At 44.1% G+C, this 25,346-nt stretch overlaps 1 protein-coding gene across 2 annotated transcripts in view; it reads left to right on the top strand.

Moving 5' to 3' along the window:
* The window catches only part of PCSK6 (proprotein convertase subtilisin/kexin type 6), a 191,033-nt gene that overhangs the window by 144,566 nt on the left and 21,121 nt on the right, over positions 1-25,346 (top strand). Inside the window, exons 14-15 of one of the 2 annotated variants that reach the window (XM_042941190.1) lie at positions 20,193-20,372; positions 20,539-20,577. In XM_042941190.1, coding sequence (XP_042797124.1) covers positions 20,193-20,372; positions 20,539-20,577 — 219 coding nt within the window. The remainder of the gene's footprint in view (positions 1-20,192; positions 20,373-20,538; positions 20,578-25,346) is intronic. The other variant, XM_042941191.1, reaches the window with a different exon arrangement.

Genomic DNA, 25,346 nt, shown 5'->3' with positions numbered 1-25,346 from the left:
AAAATGGTATGGCCGGTGCTAATACAGATAGATAAGTCAAGGGGAACAGAACAGAGAGTCCACTGGTACAGCCACAGGGGTGCACTAAATCTAGCGTTTCATATTGGTGTGTGGGGGCTGGGCTGGGGAGAATGAGGTATTGAATAAAAGCCCTCAACAATTAGCTAACCATTTGGAGAGGAGATTATTATTTTAGTAGATTTATACACATAAAATTAGAAACTTCTGCTTGGCAAAAAGAACCATAAAATTAAAATTAGAAAAATATTTCTAAAATATTTTAGATGAACTCTAGTAATTCACAGATGGTCTTTTTCGCTTCACTCAAGCCTGATGGTTGCTAACTTTTTCTGTGAAAGGCCAGATAGTAAATATATTAGGCTTTCTGGTCTCTGTGGCAACGGCTCAGCTCTTCCATTATAGTATGAAAAGAGCCATAGAAAATATGTAAATGAATGCATATGCTGTGTTTCAGCATAACTATTCAAAATCAGGTGGTGGGTCTGTGGCCATAGTTTGCAGCCCTCTGCTCTAGCCCATTTACAAATTGCAGTTGAATTGAGGACTCTGTCACCTGGTAATTAAGAGGCTTGTTTATTTGGGTGTTATTTGGGGACTGTCATCCCTTCCCCATTTACTCACCCGTGGACCCACGTTGTTCTATGTGCTGGTAAACACTTAACAACTAGCACTCCAGGGGCAAGTATGTACAGATACATATATATACTTAGTGCAATATTATAAATGTTACTGATACAAAGTATGTGTAGCAAGCAGTTTACAAATAATAATAAGGATACACTGTGCTCATTGTAAATTACATATAGCTCTTGATTCTCAGAGAATACATTCAGAGATTTTTGCCAGACTCCTGTATCTCTAGCCAATCTGTGGTTGCAATTGCAAGGAACAACTCCTTTGGCATAAATAGAAGTTGGAACCTGATTCATTTGCCAAGGGCATGGACAACTTCATTTCTGAATTGGATGATAGTTTTCAAACACTAGAATATTTCCTCAATTCTTTAATGGCTACAGATATAATGCCCTTTGAAGCTTAATCTACATTATGAATATTTCCTCCTCCTTCACTTTCATATGTCCAGAAAATCCACAGTACATCAAGCCCTTTTTTTGTAATGTTTATCTATTTCCACATGTAAATGCTCCCACCATGGCTGAATTCAAGCCACCAACATGATGTCGCTGAGAGCAGAATTCAGAGGAGATGCACAGTAGCCATCAGTAGATAGTGATGAGGTTTGGGGGGAAAGAATTCTTGAAGGCATCTTTGGTGCAAAAAGGTGATTTTATTAAAGCACGGGAACAGGACCTGTGGGCAGAAAGAGCTGCACTGAGGTTGTGAAGAGTGGCCAGTTATATACTATGAAGTTGGGGAAGTAAAGTCTAAAGGGAGGCCTCCAGAGGGACTTTGCTATGCTAAAGAGGACTCCTAAGATACCGAGGCCTTTCTATTGTCAAGCTAAGGTTGTTTTTCCCTCTAGTAAGGCATTAACATTAGAACGGTAGGGGGTTCCTGGAAAAATGTCATACTCTGTATTTGCCTCAAGTATTTGTCAATGGGCTGCAGGTTATAAGGAAATTTAATTTTACCTGCTTTTTCCTTCTTGCCTTTGTTCTCCATAGCACTAGGCAGGGGGATATTGGGGCTCCAGTCTACAGGTTTCTGGAGATTAGACTGTTGATAAGATTGCCTTTTTCTTATAATTTACTAAGATATTTGTAAACTAATGGAGACCCACGTCCTGTATGACTGTGATCTCTATCAGTTAACCATTTATTTTCTTTCCTTTCCTTTGTCCTTGGGCAGCCAGGAGTGCCTGGGGAATATCACACACAGCACACCTGGGATGTGGGGGGAGGGAGGGCAGTAGCTTGTATTTTGCCCTCAGCCTGCCCCATGCTCCCTCATCATATAGTATTTCCATGGGATCCATAGTATATAGGTAATCTCCCCAAAACATAGATAATGACAAAATACAGTAAAATGATTAGGAAGTGATGACCTTTGAGTATTTCTTACCTTTGTTCTTAATATAATTTAACTATAAGCTTTTATCATTTAATTTTTAATAATGGCTAGGTTTCACAAAGTCCCTGAAAATGTTTTCAATCAATACACCAAGGCAAAGTGGTCCTAGCACACCACTGCTTATTGGGAATCATATAGGTCAAGGACTCTCTTTTGGGATGGGTATACTTTAGGCAGATGCATTCAATCAGTATATGACCAAGGCTCAGACCTTATAATGTGCTCTGTCCTCCACCCTGCAACTCCTCTTCATCCCAACAAAGCAAAACCATCTCTGAGTAGAGCCTTGGTCCCCCTCCCCACCTCAGCCAGGACTAGACATCACAATCAGGGGCTCTTACAAATCATTGGTTTATTTCTTCTCAAGGCCCACTCAGAAGAGTAAACATGTAATTGCCATCAGTTTAACTGCTTAATTAATAAACCAAACTCCTTTTCTGACTAAATGTTGCTAATCAGCAAGCAGTTATCATTTGGATTCTCAATATGCTAAAAAGTCATTTATCCAAGAGATAGAGTTAAAAAACAATGTCCGGTATAAAAAAGTTCCAATACACAGGCAGACACCTTCTTTATCTCTAACATCTCAACGCCCATAATTAGGTGATGGCAAACAGGGCTTTACATTATGATAGCCTTAATATATAAAGAGTGTTTGAAAATCTAAAAAATATGCAAAGCACCCTAGCAGAAAAATCATCAAAGAGCCTAAAAAAGACAATTCATAAAGAAAAGATATAAATAACCAGTGAACAACAAAAGATATTCAGTCTTCATAGTAACCGAACAAAATATAAATTAAAACATGGGAGGGAAGGGGCGCCTGGGTGGCTCAGTCGGTTGAGCGTCTGGCTTCAGCTCAGGTCATGATCTCGCAGTCTGTGAGTTCGAGCCCCGCGTTGGGCTCTGTGCTGACAGCTCAGAGCCTGGAGCCTGCTTCAGATTCTGTGTCCCCCTCTGTCTCTGCCCCTCCCCCACTCATGCTCTGTCTCTCTCTGTCTCAGAAATAAACATTAAAAAAAATTAAAAAACAAACTAACAAACAAAAAAAAACATGGGAGGGTAAATGTCCTGAGAGCAAGCCAACAAGCAGAAGTTCCGGAGATTTCAACCAGGTATTCTGCACCTGGGACCACAGTGTGATTTGGTGAAAAGAACATGAATGTAGTAAGGCCTGGGTCCCAATACTGGCCGTACCAGCTACAGACACTGGCTGGAAGACCTTGTGACCAATAATATTCTCTCATAGGAGTGTTGTGAGCACCTGATGGGAGTGAACATTTCGAACACAACCTGGCATATAGTGGGTTGTCATGGAAACTCGGGTCCCTGTCTCCCCCACTCCTCCCTCCCCCTTCTCACTCACCTGCAGTAGTTCTAACCACAGCCTTTAGGAATGGATCCGTTTGCCCTCCGGGAAAGTTCCAGCCCAGAGGTAACTGGCAGAGACCTGCCCTACTGCCTTTGAGAAAAATTAAAGAGGCTCTGCTTATAGAGAACCCAGGGATCTGGAAACAACAGAATTCAGGGTTGCTGTGCTGAGGGCAAGCTGGATCACTGGCCAGTCAACAGACGGAATGGAAAAACTCTCTTGCAAGTCTTGAACTCAGCAGGTACATTTCTATTCTTTCGTCTTCTTAAGCAATGTTTTTTTCCCAAACAAAAGAAACCAAAACTTGCTAACCAACAGCTTGCTTTTGAAACTGCTGTGAGGAGTTAACTACACCACAAACTGACTGGCTTTTCAGGGGCCTTTGTGTCTGTGCTCGGTGTGCTCTCCGGGGTCAGAGCCACTTTAGAAGTTCTCACACATCTTGGCTTTCTTTGGAGCTCAGCCCAGGACACCCGACTCCACCTGCTCTCGCTTCTGCAGAATCCCATCTTTGGTTCTCTTTTTAGCACAAACGTGAAAGTTGAAGCCAGGGCGAGATCAAAGAAGCTCAGGAAGAATTTGAGTGCATTTGCCAGAACCTGCAGAGTTAGCTGTAGGGGGCACAGACAGACACGCCATAAAGATCAACCCTGAACCACAGTCAAGTTGACAGGGTGGTGGTGGGAGGAAGACAAGGCTGCCACATGAACTGGGGTCCTGGGCACAGGAAATGGGTGTTGGGACCTGTTTGGGGTGAGCCCAGGGCAGAGTCTCTGGTGGGTGTGGCCTGAGTTCCAACTGGGCCACTTGCTGGCCTGGTCACAGACCCTCTCTCCTCTCAGCCCCCATCACTGCACGTGCATGATGGGAATCATAGTATGTACTTCACAGGCCTGGAGGAGATTCAAATGTAGGAAGATTTTATATGAAAAAAAAAAAATTCTTCGTGAGATTTTTTAAGGGTTTCGATTGGTGTTTGACCATAGTGCCTGAAATATTAAAAGTACCAAGTATTTCTTGATGTTAAGCCATGTTGGAACCTATCACATGTGTCACATGTCACCAGTTCTGCAACTCTGCCTCATACTCTTATACAGTATCTTACCAAGATGCTGTGCTCACTTGGATGGAAGACCAAAGAAAGGCCAAGGGTAAAAGGTTCTTTTCAAATATTACTCGTGCTAGTTCATGCCTTCTATCTCCAAGCACATGTAATGATTACAATTTATTCCATCAGTGCACCTGGACCTGTTCTATGCCTCTCCAGATTGGCTTAGCCCCTCTGCCCTTGGGCCCCCCTCTTGCCCGGTGGAGAGGTTTGGCCCCCAGTTTATCTCCTGAGCAGCCCCCCTGCCCCCCTGCTGTGAAGCCTGGGCTGGGGCACAGTTGTTCCCACACAGGGAAGAGCTGCAGGGGCTCTGGGGAGTCAGGTACTTCCCAGCAGGACTTGGAGAGGCTGTGACTTTTCTTTCCACTTCCAGAAGAAGTGTGACATCTGGGCTCCCCAGGATTGAGCTTCCTGGAGGGGGCAGGTGACGCATCAGGAAGTGCACAGCAGGTTTGCCCAAAAGACGGAGGGGAGGGGTGGGGGGGTGGGGAGCTTTTGCCCTTCCCTGCGTCCCACAAAGCCTCTTTGAAGGATGTCTCCTGGCCAAGGGCCCTGCTGTTTTGTTGTGAAGCTGCAGCCTGCTGGGGGGTTGTCCCCTGCCCCCCTCCCCTGTCTTCCTCCACCCACCCATCCCCCACTCTTGTTGCCCTGAGATCCTACCTCCCAATAAAGCCTCAGTCCCCAGGCTTTGCCTCAGATTCCCATTTTCTAGGGAACCTGGGCTAAAACACATGTTCAGGTGGCCGATCTAATGTGAGTTTCAATAATGTGGATGAAATATTGCAGAGGCAGAGGTGATCAAAAGTGTCATAGGTAGAACTAGTCCAATGTGACTCTGCTGTGGGCGGACAAAGCTTGCCTTCTGAAGCACATTGCTCAGGCTTTCGTCTCTCCCGCCCCCAGTGCCAGGCACTTTGAGCACAGTCTGTGAATAGTTGTTGGATGACTGAATGTGCGTGCACCCATGAACCTTGTTTAAATCAAGAGCTCATAGAATTTTAATCAGTTCTCTTTTCGGCTGTGCACACTCAGTAAAAACATTTAATAATCAGTTAAAAGTGGAAGAAATTAGTCTCTCCTATGTGACTGCAATTTTCCTTTTTTCACCATCTAAATTTCCATGGTTTTCTGATTTCCTTTCAGTTAGTTAGCTCTTTCAGGCATTTCTTCCTAAGAGGAGAGCTGTTCTCGTTTTTATTGTTTTACTGACTGCTGTTTAATTGACATCTGTTTTGGGCTCATCTCCGCTTCCAAGAGGAGTTGAAATTTTGCAATCTGCGATCCAGGGCTCAATCTATCTTGTCCTCTCGGCTAGGAAGAAAGTCAGATTTCAAAGCATGTGCCTTCTGTGCCGGCTTTCAAGTTTGTCACTGAACTCTCATTTCTGGAAAGTACGATTCTAGAGTATCACTCCTGCTTCTCTTGAAACAGAACTGAAGAGGGGCGCCTGCGTGGCTCCCTCGGTTAAGCATCTGACTTGATCTCAGCTCAGGTCTTGATCTCAGGGGCTTGAGTTCAAGCCCAGTGTTGGACTCCACGCTAGTCAAGAAGCCTACTTAAAAGAAAGTCAGTCAGTTAAGTGACCTTTTGTTCAGGTAGTGGTCTTGCAGTTTGAGCCCCCCATGGGGCTCCACACTGACAGTACAGAGCCTGCTTGGAATTCTTTGTCTCTCCCATTTTCTCTCTGCCCCTACCCTGCTTGAGCTCTCTCCCTAAATTAATTAATTAATTAATTTTTAAAAAAACACAAAAAACCAGGGGCGCCTGGGTGGCTCAGCTGATTAAGCGTCCAACTTCATCTCAGGTCATGATCTCATGGCTTGTGAGTTCGAGCCCCGTGTCGGGCTCTGGGCTGATAGCTCAGAGCCTGGAGCCTGTTTTCGGATTCTGTGTCTCCCTCTCTCTGCCCCTCCCTTGTTCACACTCTGTCTCTGTCTCTCTCAAAAATAAATAAACATTAAAAAAATGAAAAAAAAACAAAAACAAAAACAACCAGAACTGAAGATTTCAGTAAAGTTTCCAAACAGTCACTATACACACAGCTATCCAAAAGTCCCACTTCTAACCCCATTTGCTTCGCTATGTTTCAGTTGGTCTTTTTGCCTCCCTTCTCCTCGCCATCCCCCAGGTCTCCTAGTGCAAGAAAAAAACAAACATTCCTACTTCAGATAGGTGAGGGGACAATCCAACCACCGTTGTGCATGGTTATGAGTCACGGCATTGCCAGTTGGTTTCATATCTCCTGATGGTGAACGTAATAAAAAGATGATATTTTTTTCTTTAATATTTCATTTTTGCACATAATAGTCTAAATGTGGTTGAAAATGAAAAATCAATTGGCATGGAGAAGAGAAAGAGCTTCCCCGAAACTCCTCTGTCACATTCCTGTACCATCAATCAGCCTTTAGGTACAAAGATGTACCTGGAGGGGTGCCTGCATGGCTCAGTCGGTTGGGCATCCGACTTCAGCTCAGGTCATGATCTCGCAGTTGGTGGGTTCAAGCCCCACATCAGGCTCTGTGCTGACAGCTCAGAGCCTGAAGCCTGCTTCAAATTCTGTGTCTCCTCCTCTCTCTGCCCCTCCCATGCTCATGCTCTGTCTTGCTCTGTCTCTCAATAATAAATAAACGTAAAAAAAAGATGTACCTGGAGGTCCATGCTGCCCACACTGGGCAATATTCTGGCAGCCAGAGCCATGACCAAATATATAAGTGCATTTAATTTTTGAACATTTGCCTTTTTTTCCCCCAGAAACATGTCATGTTCAAAAATACATCTATATTTCTATTTGGTGTTCTGTTTCCTGACATTTTATAGAGTTCTAACCAGGCTGCATTCATAACTTTGGATTTCTTTGTATGACTTGCATATCAAGCATCTTTTAATATCATTATACATCCTTTGTAAGCAGCATTTTTTTTTATAAAACTTTACCAAGTAGAAACACCATAATTTATTTGAGCCATGCATCTATTGTTGGACATGCAGGCTATTTTCCTTTTTTTTTTTTTTTTTTTTTTTGCTATTATAAATAGACAGCTTAGTGCAAAAGGCTTTCTCCTAAATTTAAAATTATTTCCTGGGGACCATTCACCAGACAAGTAAGAGATGGAAGCATATCTACTTTTGATGCCTGTTACGGATTTGCTTTTCAAAATAGTTGAACCAATTTGTAATCTCATCAGGCACACTCACTGGCCAGCTCTAGAGGAAATAAATGATATCTCTCCTTAATTTGCATTGTGATAATTACTAATGAGGATGAACACTTTTTTCCAAATATTTGTGTACAGAGTGTGTTTTTTCTTTGGAAAATTGCCATTTCTGTTTTTGTCCCAAGACGTCTCACTGCTGTTGTTATTATTATTTTTTAATGTTTATTTTTGAGAAAGAGAAAGGACAAGCAGGGGAGGGGCAGAGAGAGAGGGACAGAGGATCTGAAGCGGACTCTGTACTGACAGCAGAGCGCCCCATGCAGGGCTCCAACACAGGAACCATGAGATCACGACCTGAGCCAAAGTCAGATGCTCAACCTACTGAGCCACCCAGGCCCCCCTCACTGCTGAGAAAGTACTCCATGTAAAATTCAGATGTAATAGCCCATCATGTGTCATAGTTCCTATAAATATTTTTCCTCATGTGCTATTTGACCTTTAATTTTTTGAAGATAATCTTAAGATTTTCCTCCAGAGTTTTGATAATTTTTTTTTCCATTCCAGGTTGTTTATGATTTGGTTTTCTCCACAATGGTTTTGGTTTTGTTTTTGTTATAATATAAGGTAAATCTTGGGGCACCTGGGTGGCTCAGTCGGTTAAGTGGCCGACTTGGGCTCAGGTCATGATCTTGCGGTTTGTGGGTTCGAGCCCCGTGTTGGGCTCTGTGCTGATGGCTCGGAGCCTGGAGCCTGCTTCTGTTTCTGTGTCTCCCTCTCTCTCTGCCCCTCCCCCATTCGCACTGTGTCTCTCTCTGCCTTTCAAAAATGAATAAATGTTAAAAAAAATTTTTAAGGTAAATCTTTTTTCTAAATTGCTAACAAATGACCAAATCAAAGACCGAATTGAAATGTTAAAAGTTGTTACAGACTCCTAGTCCTTGCTTGCTCACAGAAAACAATTTTAAATGCTGATTGACATGTTGACAGTCAGGTCAATGGAGGATTGATGGTGGCTTGTGCCTTAGGGTATTCGTTGAATCTGGGGAGCCCACCTAGAGAGTTTTATAGCACCTGCATAAAGCTGGGACCTCAGGGCATGAAAGGAAAAACAAGAAAAAAGAACCCTATGGCAGAACACATAAAACAAGTGGTTCAAAAGAAGTCCTAGTTTCAGTAAAGGTAAATAGACTAATTGCTTCATTTTAGATGACAAAAATTGTCATATTAGATTTTTTTAAAATATATTTTCTCTCGTGCCAAGTGTGTTTCTGGTGTCTACCAGCCCCATTGTCTATTTTTCTCCACCCCACTCTGCCTTAGGAGGCTGGCGTCATCTCAGACTCTTTGCCTATGGCTTACGGTTAAGTTCAGCCAAGGCAAAACTCCAGAGGAAAATGGAGGGAGAAAAAAAATTTATTTATGAGTTTATTTTATTTTTTCCTCCAGCTGCCCTCAGCAGCCAGAGTTCCCCAGGGTCACAGTCCTGCCCCCCCACCCTAGCCAGTAGAATAAAGTAACCTTAGGTCTTAACACCAGTTCTGTTACTAGCCCCAGGGAACTCCACTATCCAAAGTTGGAACTTTGTTTTGCTCTGCTCACACCTTTGTAAACAGTCTCTTTATTAAAGCTTCCTTGGATTATCCCCGTTTAATTATGCTGTCTGCTTCCTGCTGGGACTGACCCAAAGAACAATGAAGAAGGGTCTCTAAAACAGAAAAACAACAAATAAACAACCAGAAAAATTAAAAAATAAAGCAGGTGGAGAAAGACATACCAAGAAAATACCATCCCAAAGAAAGCTGGTGTGGTTATATTAACATCAGACAAGCAGAAATGTCAGCACAGAAAGCATCATTAGCTCTAAAGAGTATTACCACACATTGATAAAAGATTTGGTTCAGTTCTAACACGGCCTCAAAACATAGAAAGCAAAAAACTGTTACAAGTACAAAGGGAAAAAAACTCACACACTAAGTAGGAGATTTAACATGCTCAAATATATTTGATAGATAAAACAGGATTCAAGAATATAGGATTCAAACATCACAACTGACAAGTTATATCTAATGGGTCTGTCTAATGGGTCTATTGGTGGGTCTATACCCACCAATCTAAGAATAAAATTTCTTTTCAAGCATAAATGGAATATTTATGAAAATCAGCCACGTAGTGGGCTGGTTGGCAAGCTTCAGCATATTTGTAAGGATTGGTAGCATATAAACCCTGTTCTCTGACATTGCACTTAAGTTAAAAATCAAAAGAAAAAGATGACTTAGAAAAAGCCCATACATTTGAAAATTGAAAAATGCTTCCGAATAACCCATGTGTCAAAAGAAAAAGATTATAATGTAAATTAGAAAATATATAGAACTACATGATAATAAAAATAGTACATATCCCAACAAGTGGAATGCCAGGAAAGTTGTGGAGTGAGGGAAATTTATGCATTAGGACAAAAGGCTAAAAATGAATGTGCTAAGCATCCAGCTTGAGATGGTAGAGAAAGACCAAAAACATCAATGCAAAGAAAGAGGAAAGAAAGAATTTTTTTAATAGCGGGAATTAGTGAACTAGAAAACAAAAATATGAAAGAGAGAATCAAGAAAACCATAAGTTAGTTTTTTGAGGAGACGAATAAAATTGATAAACCTCTAGGAGGATCAGTCAAGGAAAAAACTGAGAATATATCATTTCAGGAATGAAAATGAGGAACATTATTATAAATCCTGTATACATTAAAATTGTTGTAAGAAGGTATTATAAACTTGTGACCAAAAGAAAAAAAGAAAGAAAGAAAAGAAATTTTAAGTGGAATGAGCAAATTCCAAGAAAAAATACAACTTAGTAAAACTGACACAAGAAAAAAAATAAAGATTGAAACTATCCTATTAAATTGATTATATAATTTAAAAGAAAACTCAGTTGGTTGTCTCAGTTGGTTAAGTGTCCGACTTTGGCTCAGGTCATGATTTCACGCTCGCGGTTTGTGGGTTCAAGCCTGGCGTTGGGCTCTGTGCTGACAGCTCAGAGCCTGGAGCCTGCTTCAAATTCTGTGTCTCCCTCTCTCTCTGCTCCTCCCCTGTTCACACTCTGTCTCTCTCTCAAAACTAAATAAACATTAAAAAAAAAATTTAATTTAAAAAAAAAGAAAAGAAAACTCAAGGATAACAGTTCACCAGATAGATGAACTGGCAAATTCTACTAAACATTCAAATGGAAGAAATAATATCAATATTCTGTAAACTCTTTGAGACAGTTGAAAAAGGGGAAATGATCCCCAGTGGTTTAATGAAACCTGTATATCCTTGGTGCCAAATCCCAACAGCACAGTATGAGAATGGAGAATTTTCAGCCAGTCTCACTCAGGAGCATTAATATGAAAATTCCAAGCACCATGTTAACAAACTAAATCCAACAATATTGAAAAGGTTTCTCTTCTTGTGCCTTTTTTTGGGAGGGAAGGTATTAAATAATTTTGAATATTACATTTATTTCCTTCTTGGCTTTTTAGCAATATTTGTGTGTTCACTCTAAGGATTACGATATGTAGCCTTAATATATTACAGTTTACTTAGAATTAATATCGCACGGACTTCACCCTTCACAAATTTAAGAGCCTAATGACAGTGTCATTCTATTCTCCAACTCCCCACTTTGTGCTATAATTCATATATTTTACTTCTCTCTATATTACCAACTCCATCAGACAGTGATATTTTTGCTTTACGCGGTCTTTGTCTTTTAAAGAAAGTAAGAGAAGGGGTCGCCTGGGTAACTCAGTCGGTTAAGTGTCCGACTTCGGTTCAGGTCATGATCACAACTGTCCGTGAGTTCGAGCCCCGCATCAGGCTCTGTGCTGACAGTTCAGAACCTGGAGCCTGCTTTGGATTCTGTGTCTCCCTCTCTCTTTCTGCACCTCCCCTGCTCATTCTCTCTCTCTCAGAAATAAACATTGAAAATTTTTTTAATAAACATTTTTTAAAAAAGAAAGTAAGAGAAGGAAAAAAGCTACTCTTTTTCTTTATCCACATATTTACCATTTCTGGTGTTCTTTATTCTTTCCTATAGATACAGTTTTTTATCTGGTATCATTTTCCTTCTGCCTGAAGAATTTCCTTTATCATTTCTTATCATGTTGGCCTGCTGGCCATGAGTTTGCTCAGCTTAGGTTTATTTCAAAAAAAGTCTTTATTTCAACCAATTTTATTTGTTTGTCTTGAAAAATGTGTGTGTTTGCTCCTTTGTTGACACATTGACTTTGTGCTTTGAGGAAATCATTGTGATGTTTCCATGTATCCACCTAGTCGTAAATAGTATTTTCATTTTATGGAATTCTGGGTCGGCAGTGTTTTTTTTTTTTTAATTTCAGTGGTGTAAAGATATGCTTTGCTCTGACCTCCATTGTTTCTGATGGGAAGTGTTCACATTACTATGTAAATGTTGTGTACATCTGAGCCACCTCATACACTGTGATGGCATTTCCTTTCTCACATTGCACAAGCCAGCAAGTTGGCCGTGTACAAAGTGAAGAAACAAACAAAAAAATATGTTTCCATATTCCAGCACACAGAACTGTCAATCAGCTTTGTAGTGCCTCACTATTGAGGCACACCTCAGTACAAGGACCACCAGACATTTGAGGAAATTATCTGACATTAAAACAGAAACAAACTCGAACAGAGAAGAAACTTGGAGGGGAAGGAGCAAGGCAGAAAAACTATAATTGTTTTTTTTTAATGTTTATCTTATTTTTAAGAGAGAGAGTGCTAGCCTGGGAAGGGCAGAGAGAGAGAGAGGGAGAGAGAGAATCCCAAGTAGGCTCCACGCTGACAGCAGCGAGCCTGATTTGGGGCTTGAACTCATGATCAGTGATGCCCTGAGCCAAAGTCAGACACTCAACTGACTTTAATTGGTATTACAAAATAGAAAAATTAAGTTCCCCTGTGTAAGGAGAACATTAGTTATTCCCTAGTCTGTGTTCCTCCTGTGTGTCTACTATTCACACAAAACACTTCACCTCTGACACCTCTGGTCGCCAAATGTGTGTTTTTCCCCCCCCCACAACAAGCAATTCTCAGTCACACCAGTTGGACGTCCTACAATTTAACTTGGTTCTGACACCATCAGAGATAGCGTTAGATCCCACAGCTTAAGGTCTCAGTCCCACAAGACTGCCCCTGGCTCCCCCTTACACACTCACATACACTTCAGAAGCCAGTAACAAGTCTGGGTTATCACCTGTGCTTTTGACCTACCAGCCAGAGATGGGTGCTCTAAAGACCTCCTCTTGGGATGCATTTAATTTGGGAGAATGACTCCCAAAACTCAGGGAAGCTCTTACTTACACTTATCCATTTGTTAAAGGAAATGGTAAAGGATACAGATAAATAGCCAGATGAAGAGATACACAGGGCGAGGTCTGGCAGGGCCCTGAGAGTAGGAGCTTCCATCCGTGCAGAGTTGGGGTGCGCCATTTTCCTGGTGTGTGTTTGCCGACCTAGAAGTTCACCAAACCACATACTGTTGGGATATTAAGGAGGCTTTCTCATATAGGCATAGTCCGTTACTATCTTTATTTTTAGCCCCTCCCTAGAGAAGTTGGGGGCAGGGCTGAAGATTCCAAGCTACTAATCTTAGCTTAGTCTTTTTGGTGACCAACCCTCATCCAGGAGCTCGCCCAGAGTCACTTCCAGAGAACAAAGGATGCTCCTTATTATCACTTAGGAGTTTGCAAGGGTTTTAGGAGTCCTGAGTTAGGGACAGGGTCAAAGACAAATGTTTTAACAAGAGATGTTCCTATTGTCCTTATCACTTAGGAAATAACAAGGGTCTCAGGAGCTCTGTACCAGGAACTAGGGCAGAGACCAATATATAAATTCCGTTATCTCATAGGTGTCCTCAGGGAAGAGAAGAGAAAATATTTCATCTATAAACCAAGAACAGGATTCTGTATTATAAAAAAAGAACATTGGGAGAACCAGATAAATACTTTGAAAATTTTAAGCGTGAGGCAAAACTTAGGAAGTCAATAGATAGGTTAGAATCCCTGAGGAAATCTCCCACAAAATGAAATGGGAGGAAGGTGGGGGAGAAGACACTGAATACTGACCCAGTAAGAAATCATGTCAACAGAGTGTTGGGTATATGGGGAAGGATGTGAGTATATGAGGGATGGCGTGAGAGTGGGGCTTCTCTTTCATATCCTAGGTAGGATGTCACTGGATGGTGTCTAAAACTGAGAAACCAAGGGCGCTGGGTGGCTCAGTTGGGTAAGCATCTGACTCTTGATTTCAGCTCAGGTCTTGATCTGACATTCGTGAGATGGAGCTTCGCATTGGGCTCTCCACTGACAGTGTGCATCCTGTTGGATTCTCTTCCCTCTCTCTTTCTCTCTTTCTCTCTCAAAATAAATAAATGAACTTAAAAAAAAAAAAACCTGAGAAACCAGGACATAGCATACACACATTTAATCAAGCAATGAGGTACTAAGTGCTAGAATAGACGCTCTGAGTGTGAAAAGATACCGTGTCCCAAAAAAGGACTCAGAGAGGGAGGGGGCGGTAACGGAAAGACTAGACTGTGTACCATTGGTCTAGACTGTGTACCATTGCTTGACTTTTCAAACTGTTAATTCATTACTTTGAAAAAAGCAAAAAAAAAAAAACGTTAAAAAGATGGTATCCTACCTAACCTTAGGGAGCCATTAAGGAAAATGCTATTTTGTGCATTGACGTACAGGACCACTATTGTTCTTTTACTGAATTCGTACTTGGTCTACCTTCACCTAAATGAACACTAGCTCTTAGGATTCTTAGATCCTTTTCCGGGTACTGAAAATACCATCTTTAATGTTTTTTATGACTACAAGATTGTAGGGAAGATTCTCTCATCCCCCCTGTCTTGCACTGGGCTCTGAGGGAAACATGCACAGGTGTGCGTGTGTGTGCGCCTACATGCGCACACATGGTGGCCCACATGTGTGGACGCTCTTCCTTGTCCTTTTCACGTTGTTTCCTAAATTCCCTTTATTCTCCTCCCTCTTAGTTGCCATAATGTGGACTTAAAGTTCATTTTTAATTATGTGTTAAATTTATTGAGTAAATGTTGGGGTTTCTCTCTGTCTATAATACACACGTGTGTGTGTGTGTGTGTATACATATATATATATACAGTATTTCATATAATAGCTTTATTGAAATATAGTGAACTATAATCCACATACCATAAAATCCTCCCTTTAAAGTGTTTTTGTATATTTTTATAAACAGATGGAGGTGAGCCTTTTTTATTCCTTCCACCAAAACCTCTTCATTAAACTTCATTAACTTTGTAAGTCAGGTTCACTGGCCCTTATGTGGAAAAAACTTCCACTGGGTTGGGGCTGGAGGGAGGGCGGAGACTGAAATGTATTTCTTTCTTAATTTTTTTTTTTTTTGGCCTCTCTTTCTTTACTATGTTTTGACTAAAGAATTTCTCCCTGCATGTTTTCAATATAAGGGCGGGGGAGGATTAATAAATTCTTTATTGTTAATAACTTCTTATGCCCAAAGAAAACCCAAGAATTCAAAGTATTAGCTCAGAGTTCTTAGCCTAACAAAAACTTTCCCCCACTTCTACCCTCTTTGTCTCCAATTGTAAATTCCCCTCTCAAGGATTTTTAATGCTTCACTCAAAATATGAGGCAAAGAAAAGCTTTATTACTGCTGGTACTTTCCTATTGGCAAATTCAACCGTAGTCTTCCTTAATTCTGGTTCTTCCTTTGGATAATAGGAATAATCCTGTTTGTTCATTACCAATTCAATTCATCAAGGGGAAATGCTGCACTGAAGATAGTGAATGATGATAAAGCCATTTATTGGCATTAGCCAGGATTATCGTGTGCCTGGGACACAATTACTGTTGCCTGGGCTTTGCTGGTGACATCTGGAGGCAGAGTCCTGACAGTGCTGGCCCCAAGCAGCTAAGCAGGTGGATTTGTTGTTCTTTCTTTACAATCTCAGGAGGCTGATGGAAAGAAAAACCAAAGAATTTGGATTTGGATGTCTTTTAAGACCTCCCTGCTGGAAATTAAGGAATTAATGGAACTGCTTGGTTTTTTGTCCCAGTAAACTTGAACAGGCATGCTGAGTGTCCTGAATAGTAAATAATACATTCTGGCTAAATGCTTTGTCCAAAGCAGGCCAACGTTTTTCAATCGTCCTGCCCCTGGACGGCAGTTCTGTCGAGTGTGGACCCAGTCTCTGCTCTGGGGTAGCCCCAGCTATGTTCTCCTTCTACTTTTCTGTGGTTCTTCCACATTCACATGTCTCATCTCCCCCAGAGCGAGGGCAAACTCTGGGGATGGTTAGCGTGGAGGGAGCTGACACTGGGGACCGGGCCACACACACCTCTTTCTACCTCTCCGGGCCCCTCCTCATGTGACCAAGGTTATAGCACTGTTCGTAATTGCAAATTGGAAACAACCTAAATGCCCACCAGTAGGAGACTGTTAAATGATTCATTGTCTCTCTGCTGCAGGGATGGGAAGGTCACCGAGATGCCTTGCTAATGGAAGAAGCAAGGTGCAGAAGGTGTAGCAGGTGTGTTGATAAAGGGGACAGGACAAAATATATATGCTCATATCTGTTGGTAAAGAATAAAAAGAATAAAATGCTTCTGGAACGGTACATAAGAAACAAGTAATGGGGTTGCTTGTGATGAGAAAGATGGTGGCCAGGGGACAGGGCTAGAGGGAGACTTCCACCATATTCCCTTTTATACTTTTGGATTTTTAGCTATTCATATTCATTCATATTTATTACTTATTCAGAAACATAAACCCAAAGCACCAAATATCCTGTTTTTTTAATGTTTTTTCTTTGAGTATACAACCCCCCCCTTTTCTTCATTAAACTTAGATTTCTTCTCAAATTGTATATGTGAGGGGCACCTGCGTGTCTCAGTCGGTTAAGTGTCCAACTTCGGCTCAGGTCATGATCTCACAGTTTGTAGATTCAAGCCCCACATCAGGCTCTGTGCTGCCAGCTCAGAGCCTGGAGCCTGCTTTGGATTCTGTGTGTCTCTCTCTCTCAAAAATAAATAAACATTAAAAAACAAATTTTTAATTATATATCTGAAAGGTAACAAATGCTGTGGCTTAAAAACAAAACAAAACAAAAATCCAACAGTCCCTAAGGGAATACAGTAAAAATGAAGTTTCTTTCCTATTCCTGAACTGCAGCCTCCCCTCCTACCACCCCAAGGCAGCTCCTCCTGCTGGTTTCTTAATATTTTTTTTCCTTTCAGTTTTATTGAGATATGACTGGCACTCAGCATTGTAGAAGTTTATGATGTACAGGGGTACCTGGGTGGCTCATTCGGTTAAGGGTCTGACATGATCTTGCACAATGAATTCAAGCCCAGCATCGGCTCTCTGCTGTCAGCACAGAGCCCTCTGTGGAAACTCTGTCCCCCTCTCTCTCATTGCCCCTCCCCCCCAAAATGAATAAACATTAAAAAAAAAAAGAAAAGAAACTATTTAAAAAAATTTTTTTATGTTTATCTACTTCTGAGACAGAGACAGAGCATGAATGGGGGAGGGGCAGAGAGAATCAGAAGCAGGCTCCAGGCTCCGAGCTGTCAACACAGAGCCCAACTCGGAGCTTGAACTCACAAACCGTGAGATCATGACCTGAGCCGAAGTTCGTCACTCAACTGACTGAGCCACCCAGGCTTCCCGAAAAGAAACTATTTTAAAAAAAGAAGAAAAAGTTTATGATGTATAGCATAATGACCTGACTTACCTAGATTGTATGTAGTTACCACAATAAGTGGGTCAATATCCATTGTCTCATACACACACACACACACACACACACACAGAGAAAAAAAATGATTTTTCTCCTTGTGCTGAGAACTTTGAGGATCTACTGTCTTGGTTTCTTTGAATTCCTCCTGCTCCCCCTCCCTCCGCCGGGTGCTTGCTGATCCTGAGCTCAGAGCAGCCTCTTTTGTTTGTCCTACCAAAGCCATATCTGAAAATACGAGTCTAATTTTAGTGGTGAGGGCTTTCGTGGGTGTTTTGGGAGACACGATACAGGGCGGAAACAGGTCTTGACTCAAATGACAGCTTACAGAGCCTTGTTCCCTGTCGTGTGGTCCTCGTGCTCCCCCTTAATCGGTTCCTCACCCTGCAGTTAACGTGCCCGGCTCCTCTGTGGTTTTGAAATCTGGCTCTAATTTGGTCTTCAGAAGTTGAGAATGGATGACAGTTCATAATCAGGGACTGTGTTTTCTGCACCTGCACCCGGGTGAAGTGCTTCTCATGGTGTTAGGGAAATGGTCACGGAGTGTCTAAAAGAACCAGGCCCTTTGGAAGTCCATATACTGGGAAATAGCTCAGGAATATTTTTGCAAATTCAAGGACCTGCATCCTCTAGCCCTGGCCAGTCCGGGAAAGGCCCAGGTGACGTGGGGCCTGACTTGGAACAGCTTGAGGGCTGCAGGCTTTCGGGGCCTGGGACCTTGGTTGGCTAGAGTGTGGTTCTGTGCTGCGTTGTGTAACTGAATCAAAATCAGACACCATTAAGAAGAGCACAATAAGGGGCACCTGGGTGGCTCAGTCCATTAAGTCTGCTCAGGTCATGATCTCACCATTGATGGGGTTGAGCCCCGTGTCGGGCTCTGTGCGGACACCTCAGAGCCTGGAGCCTGCTTCAGATTCTGTGTTTCCGCTCTCTCTCTGCCCCTCCCCTGCTTGCACTCTGTCTCTCTCTCAAAAATAATTAAACATTAAAAAATTTTTAAAAAAGGGGGGGGGGGTACAACACAGTAAGTTTTAAGTGTGGCCTGGTATTTGCAGGCCAGTCCTGCCTCTGTCCTCCTAGGACAGTATGGGTTTTAGCCCACAGGCTTCTGGGGTATGTGGACAAGCAGGAGCCCGTGTTGTAGAATTTAGGGAGTCCAAGGGATTCCTGGAACTGGAATAAAAGATAAAGTTATACCGGCAGAGCTGACCATGTGGCAAAAATAGTGTATAGACAGATATCTAAAGACAGATGGCCTGCCATTCAGAGGAAAGAAGTGGAATAGTGTGAACAGAAGCGACAATAAAAAGACAAATCACTTAGGGACTAATCAGAGCAATAATTCCCGTCACCTAAAGCATTCCGATTGCCAAGAAACCCAATGATAGAAAATGAAGAGGAAGCCAGAGATTTTTCCCAGCTGACACAGATGCAAAGCTGGCAAAGACACTGTCCCTAGCTTGGGTCACTGTGGCCTGTCATGAGGGTTCATTGAGGTGGCTCACAGCTGCATGGTTGCTGGGGTGGAGAGGCAGTGAGTCCTTCAGCATGAGCAGTGTGTCCCCTGCTGGCCACATTGGACCTCAGCCTCTCATTTGCACAAGAATAACAGCAATGACCTCCTCAATATGGTCTCACCTCCCTGAATGCTGGGAACACATAGTTAGGAAGGGAAGCTCAGACCCGTGGTGCGTGTAGCTGGGCCAGCCCCAGGCATATCTAACTTGGCTTCTACTGTGTTTTATAAGATCAGGGATTTCACCTACAAATTGCAGGCCAGATTTCCACTTCTCTGTACCCCTGGGAAGACCTAGCAGCATGGGCCATCATTCCCACATGGAAGTAGACGGTGGGGTCCCCACCCCTGTTCACTCATGGCTGGGCACACTGCCCTTACCCCTCCTCCCCAAGCTTCTCACTTCCCCATGCACAATCCAGCCTCTGTGCCATTCATCCTGGCTTTTTTTTTTTAAGTTTATTTATTTTGAGAAAGAGAAGAGAGAGAAAGAGAGAGAGAGAAGAGAAAGAGAAAGAGAAGAGAGAGAAAGAGAGAAAGAAGAGAGAAAGTGAGCAGGGGAGGGGCAGAGAGAGAGAATCCCAAGCAGGCTCCACACTGCCAGCACAGAGCCTGAAGTGGGGGTTGAACTTACGAACCGAGAGATCGTGACCCAAGCCGAAATCAAGAGTTAGATGCCCAACTGACTGAACCACCCAGGTGCCCCCATTCTGCCGTTTTTGAGGACATCCTCTCTACACCCAGCATCTGGGGACATTTGGGTTTGCACTGCTATTCCCACCCTACCACACTTCCCACCCACCTTGGCGGGCTACATAGGAAGGATCCCAAGACCAATCTTCGTGTGATCCAGGGTCAAGGATCCAAATAGCAGGACTCCTTGGTATATGGAATCCAGCTTTCACATTTGGAAGGAAATGGGACAAGGCTCAGGGCCAGGCCCCAGGTCCACCCACTGGATAGGCCAGAGGGCAAGGAAGCCAATCAGCAGAGCCATGGTGAGACTGGGGGACAGAGAACATGGCCTGGGCAGTCGGCACGTCCTTGGTTCTCCGGTGACTAGATGGTGGGTGAAGAGCCCCCCAGGCGGAACCCTGCGCCTGGCTCTTCTGTGAGTGATGGCAGCCTTGGGCCAGGCGCCTCAAGGACTTTCTGAGGGAGGTTTCATGGCTGTCCGGTAACTCTGGGCTTGGTGTCTTCCAGGGAAATTGAAAGAATGGAGCCTCATCTTGTACGGCACAGCGGAGCACCCATACAACACTTTCATTTCCCATCAGTCTCGCTCTCGGATGCTGGAACTTTCGACCCCGGAGCTGGAGCCACCCAAGGCCGCTCTATCACCGCCCCAGGCCGAGGTTCCTGAGGACGAAGAAGACTACACAGGTAATGAACCCGAAGCCGAGGGAGATAGCAAACCTCAGCGAGTTTTGGTTTTCCACTATTGGCTCTTAAAACGTGGGGCTATACCTGGCAAAGGCGGGGATTGTGATGGTAGGTCTTCCTCCCTTCCTGGAAGTTGTAATAATGATGGCAATTTACACCCACACAGCTCCTTCCACCCACGGCTCTCCTAATATCTTACAGACCAGTAAGTATGCTTCGAACCAGTAAGTATTCTCCAACCTTACAAGGCTGGGAAACAGAAGGTTCTATATGCCCAACCAGAACTGGGACTTGCCTCCTGGTTAATGAGCCCCCTCCTGGGGCACCCACTTATTTCAGAGTCCCTCGTCTCATGCCTCAACCTCCTGACCCTCTCAAATCCATCCACTTTCTGTCCCTATGGCCAGAATGTGGGAAGGACGAGGGTCGAAATGGGCCCAGAAAGGTTGAGTTGAATGAGCATAGCCAGATAGCCAGGAGAGGAACTTGCAGTGCTGGTCTTGACTGGCCTTGAGAGCTGGGATGAAGACTCCAGGAGAGAGTCTTAGCTCCGAATGTCAGTAGATAACTGATGCCACTGGAAGGGGCTTAAGAATCTCACAGGAGAGGCACCTGGGTAGCTCAGTCGGTTGAGCATCCGACTCTTGATCTTAGCTCAGGTCTTGATCTCAGGGTCATGAGTTCAAGCCATGCATTGGGCTCCATGCTAAGTGTGGAGCCTACTTAAACAAAAAAAAAAAAATCTCACAGAAAGTAAAGATGCCTCGTGCAAATGCTTCTTCTCCAGCCATACCATTGCTGGGAGGTGGGAGGTGCCCCTGGCTCTGGACCTCCAGCGCCCGCATGGAGGCAGCAGCTTGGAGAGGGCTTTCGGCATATCTAGCCTCTGGGCTGGGTGCAGTCATGATTAGCACATTAGGTAGAAAGCTGTTCCTTTCCCTCTGCACCAACCCACAGTGATTTGTGAGAAGCTGAGTGTTTCTGGTTGGGCATATTTTGCTTAGCTAAATATTACAGCTGTTTGATAAATGATGGGTGATATCTAAGGATATTGATGTTTTGAATTATCTAATAGCTTCTGAAAAAAGAAAAGTAACAAAATGGAGAATTCCACTGATACATATCAAGCATAAATTACGGTTGATTCCATTTTAAATTTCTTCTACCATTCCTTTAAAATGGAGCATTGAATTATGCATGGATTAATCTGCTCTGTTTCCCCCTGCGATTTATAAATGGTGGCAAGATTCAGTAATTATTAATAAAGGACTGATTTTTTTTCCCTTAAAATCTGCTACTGACTCTACCCTTACACTGTCCTGGAATCTCACAATATGACTGCCCTGTAGCCCCAGTCACTTAGTCTTCCCCAAGTATGGCCTAGATGGATAGAGGATGTCTCTGTGGGAATGGAAAGTGTTCCTGACTCTCGGGGAACGTCCCTACAATCTTGGGGTAAGTGGGATGGGCAGGCCAGTAACAGCAGGTAGAGCCAGAGATGGGGAGAGAGCAAGAGTGGGGTGATGTGGAGGGCAATGGGAGAGGAGGGGAGAAGGAGGAGGAGGAGCAGGGGAGGAGGAAGCAGCCATGTTAGATTCCATAGTCAAGGGGCGCCTGGGTGGCTCAGTGGGTTAAGTGTCTGACTCTCAGCTTCAGATTAGATCATGATCTCACAATTTCATGATTTCAAGCCCCTCATCCGGCTGTGTGCTCACAGTGCAGAGTCTGCTTGGGATTCTCTCTGTCTCTCCCTCTTTCTCTACCCCTCCCCCACTCATGTTGTCTCTGCCTGTCTCAAATAAATAAACTTAAAAAAGATCTTTTTTAATATATAAAAAATAAAAAAAAAATTCCACTTTCAAGGGCTTGTCCATGCCTCTTCCAGAAGCTCAGTCACAGATAAGCCTCAGGGCAGAAACTCAGGGAAAGAGACAGGGTGGAGGGAAGGGTGATTCTGAGGTAGGCCCATGATTATTATCAGCTTTCTGCAGTTTTAGCACAGAGGTGCAGCAGGTTGAAGCAGGGATTTTCCGGGGTGGTTATACTAGGAAGAAGGTTCTTAAGAATTTGGAGAACTGGCATGGGCAGAGGTGCACAGGGGTGATGAGTGCAGCCTGGTGGTACTCCACCTGGGCCCTCTGTGCCAGAGAGCAGTTACCGCGTCAGGAAGGGGTAGAGAGGTCTGATGGAACAGTGGTCCCAGGGGCCAGCAGCAGGGGGCACAGGACAGCACTGCATCCAAGGTAGTGGTGGAGTCTGGGGTCCCCAAAGTAAAAGAGTGTGTGGAAATCCAACTTAGAGAGGAGGGCTTAGAGATCGGGGGGCTGGTGAGTCCAGCAGGAAGGGGGGGGCAGTAGCCACATGGGCTGGGTGAGGTACCAGGGAAAGCTGGGGTCGATGGCCTACCTGCTGGGACAGCGCCGCCTGGTGGCTGAGGAGCAGCGGGAGGTCCCTGGAGAGCAAGCACCAGACATGGCAGAGAGCAAGACTGCCCCAGTGACCCACCTAGGATGCTTGGTTGAAGAGCAGGCCCAGGGCTGGGCCCCACCTCAGAGGTGGATTCAGCAGGTCTGGGATGCTCAGTGGCTGTCCTGGGTGATTCCAGGTAGTGTGATGATGATGGTAGGACATAGGGTGGTGCTCAGGCTGCTATGAGAGAGTGGCCTCCAGGGAAGGACAGAATGTCATGAGGATGAAGGGAAGCTAAGGTCAGTGCGGGACAGTGTAGTCAGCCCCACGGGACTGAGGGAAGCCAAGAGCCCATGCAGCCTTTGCCTGGATACATTCCAGGACAGCTCAACAGGCACAGGGGAATTGATTCGCAGGACACGTGGCATGTCCAGTGCAGGACAGTGTCAGGTCATGGACTTTGGGCACATTAGCACTCACCCAGCAGAATAGAGCCATCAGGGAAGAGACCAGACCTGCAGTGAAAGTGGTCTGTTATTCTCTTCCGTACCTCTCGTCTGCAGTAAGCCACCTTTGTCCCTGCCACTCCACTTCATGTCTGCTGGTGTGCCAGTGACATGCCAGCACACTCTTCCTGGACAGCATGAACGGCAGGGGAAAGATCATGATACTTAGGCAGTCCTCCTAAGTATCTAAGCGTCTTCAGAAACTGGTCTAAGCGTCTTATGAGAAAGGCCATTGAGAATTCCCAAGTTGCTTTCTAACATTTGTTTGTGGGTTTTTTTTTTAAGTTAATTTATTTATTTTGAGAGAGAGAGAGAGAGGAAGAGAGAGAGAGAGAGAGAGCACTTGCAAGCATACTAGCAGGGGAGAGGCAGGGGCGGGGGTTGGGGAGGGGGGAGAGAGAATACCAAGCAGGCTCTGCAGATGCTTACCCAACTGAGCCACCCAGGTGCCCCTGTTTGTGGGTTGTTTTTTTAATCCTGGATTTTCTCCACAAAAGATTTAAGGTAGAGATTTCAAATAAGCCTGTGTCATTCTAACACCCAGTAGGTGGGAGTTGGCAGACTGTCAGTGCATGAATCACACTCCCCCTTGTATCTGGAACCTTGGGAAATGACACAGGATGGCAGTGGGTCTTTGAAGAATTTTCATGCTAATTGAGGAAAGAGGAAAAACAAATACAAATGGCAACAAAAATAACATATGCTTACCCAGAGAATGTGTTACAGCTGTACCAGAAAAACACACACACACACACACACACAATCTTAGGAGTGATAGAGTAAGCAGGATAAGTGGTAAATCTACCAACCAGGTAGATTTAATCCAAGAACAATTCATCGAGAGGCGAATTTTGACATTGGGCTTTTGGAGACAACTCAACTAGACAGCTGTAGGAGAGGTGCTTACAGACGCTCATCTAAGCGTCCTGCCTTGGACAATATCTTACCACGCTCTTCACTGGGGCTGGACACGGCTGGTTAGCCAAATGCCCTGATGGGGTTTTGCTGTTACTGTTAGGTGGACCCCAGCCTTGCGTGGGGCTCCCTTGGGGTTATTAACTAACCTCTCCACCACAGAGAGGCCCCAGGAGGGAGGAGGAAGGTGAAGTCCACATGCCATGAACCAGGCCTTCTCCCAAGGCTATCCCTCTCTTGGTACATCCTAGACTGTTCTGTTTGTGGATGGTGAGGTTACCTGCACTTTCCCAATTTCCACCCATATTTCTTTCATCCATTCTCTCACCCTTCAGCTTCTCAGCAAATATTTAGTTGGCACCTGCCCTATGCCAGACACCTTTCTAGGTGCTGGGAATATAGCAATAAACACCCTATTCTAGATCCAGCCTCTTGAAGCTTCTGTCTCCCGTGCTGGGAGAGAGTAGGGAAATTGGTCTGTCTCTTCCCTGTCCCCCCCAAACCTCCTTAAGATTGAAGAAACTGTTTACTTTATCAAGTAAGATAGACCTCCTGCCTCCATTGGCCTTGGGGAGAAACCACTACAGAAGGCAGATGGTCCTCATGGTGGTGTATCCTGAGGCCCCCACGGGACAGGCTGGGTGGAAGGTCAGAGCCCAGTGGCCAAACTCATAGGTGTCTTCTGCACAGTGGGTAATTGAAAAACAATGTGCCAGGAAGCAAGGATTTGCTTGGAAATCTGGAAATGGCCTGGAATGAGGTGGAGAAGAATCAAATCAAATGAGAACTGACTGCAAAATAGCCTGACAGTCTGGAGCTGGGGAAGGGGGCGGGGTGAGGGTAGCCTCCATGATAAGCTTTGTGCATGTCAGGCTGTGCACTAGAACTCTACCCGCAGCAGAGCCCTCCCCAGCCCAGACCAGTGCATTCCCAGGGACAAGCTCAGCTTTGAAAGGGGTTCACAGTGGGACCCACAATGAAAACTTTGGAAATATCAACAACAGTAAACCTTCAGGGAGGGAAGCAAAATAAACCGAGTCTAACACTAGGAAGGTCCACAGGCCCTTTAAGGACGAATGAAGAGGGCTTTGTGTACCTCAGCAAAGACCCATTGTGGGCAACAGAGAATGGGGACTTTTGTCTG

The sequence above is a fragment of the Panthera leo genome, chromosome B3 (assembly GCF_018350215.1).
Source record: "Panthera leo isolate Ple1 chromosome B3, P.leo_Ple1_pat1.1, whole genome shotgun sequence".
Lineage (NCBI taxonomy): Eukaryota > Metazoa > Chordata > Mammalia > Carnivora > Felidae > Panthera > Panthera leo.
The sequence above is the reverse complement of the archived record's forward strand: the minus strand, read 5'-3'. Positions and strand labels throughout refer to the sequence as shown.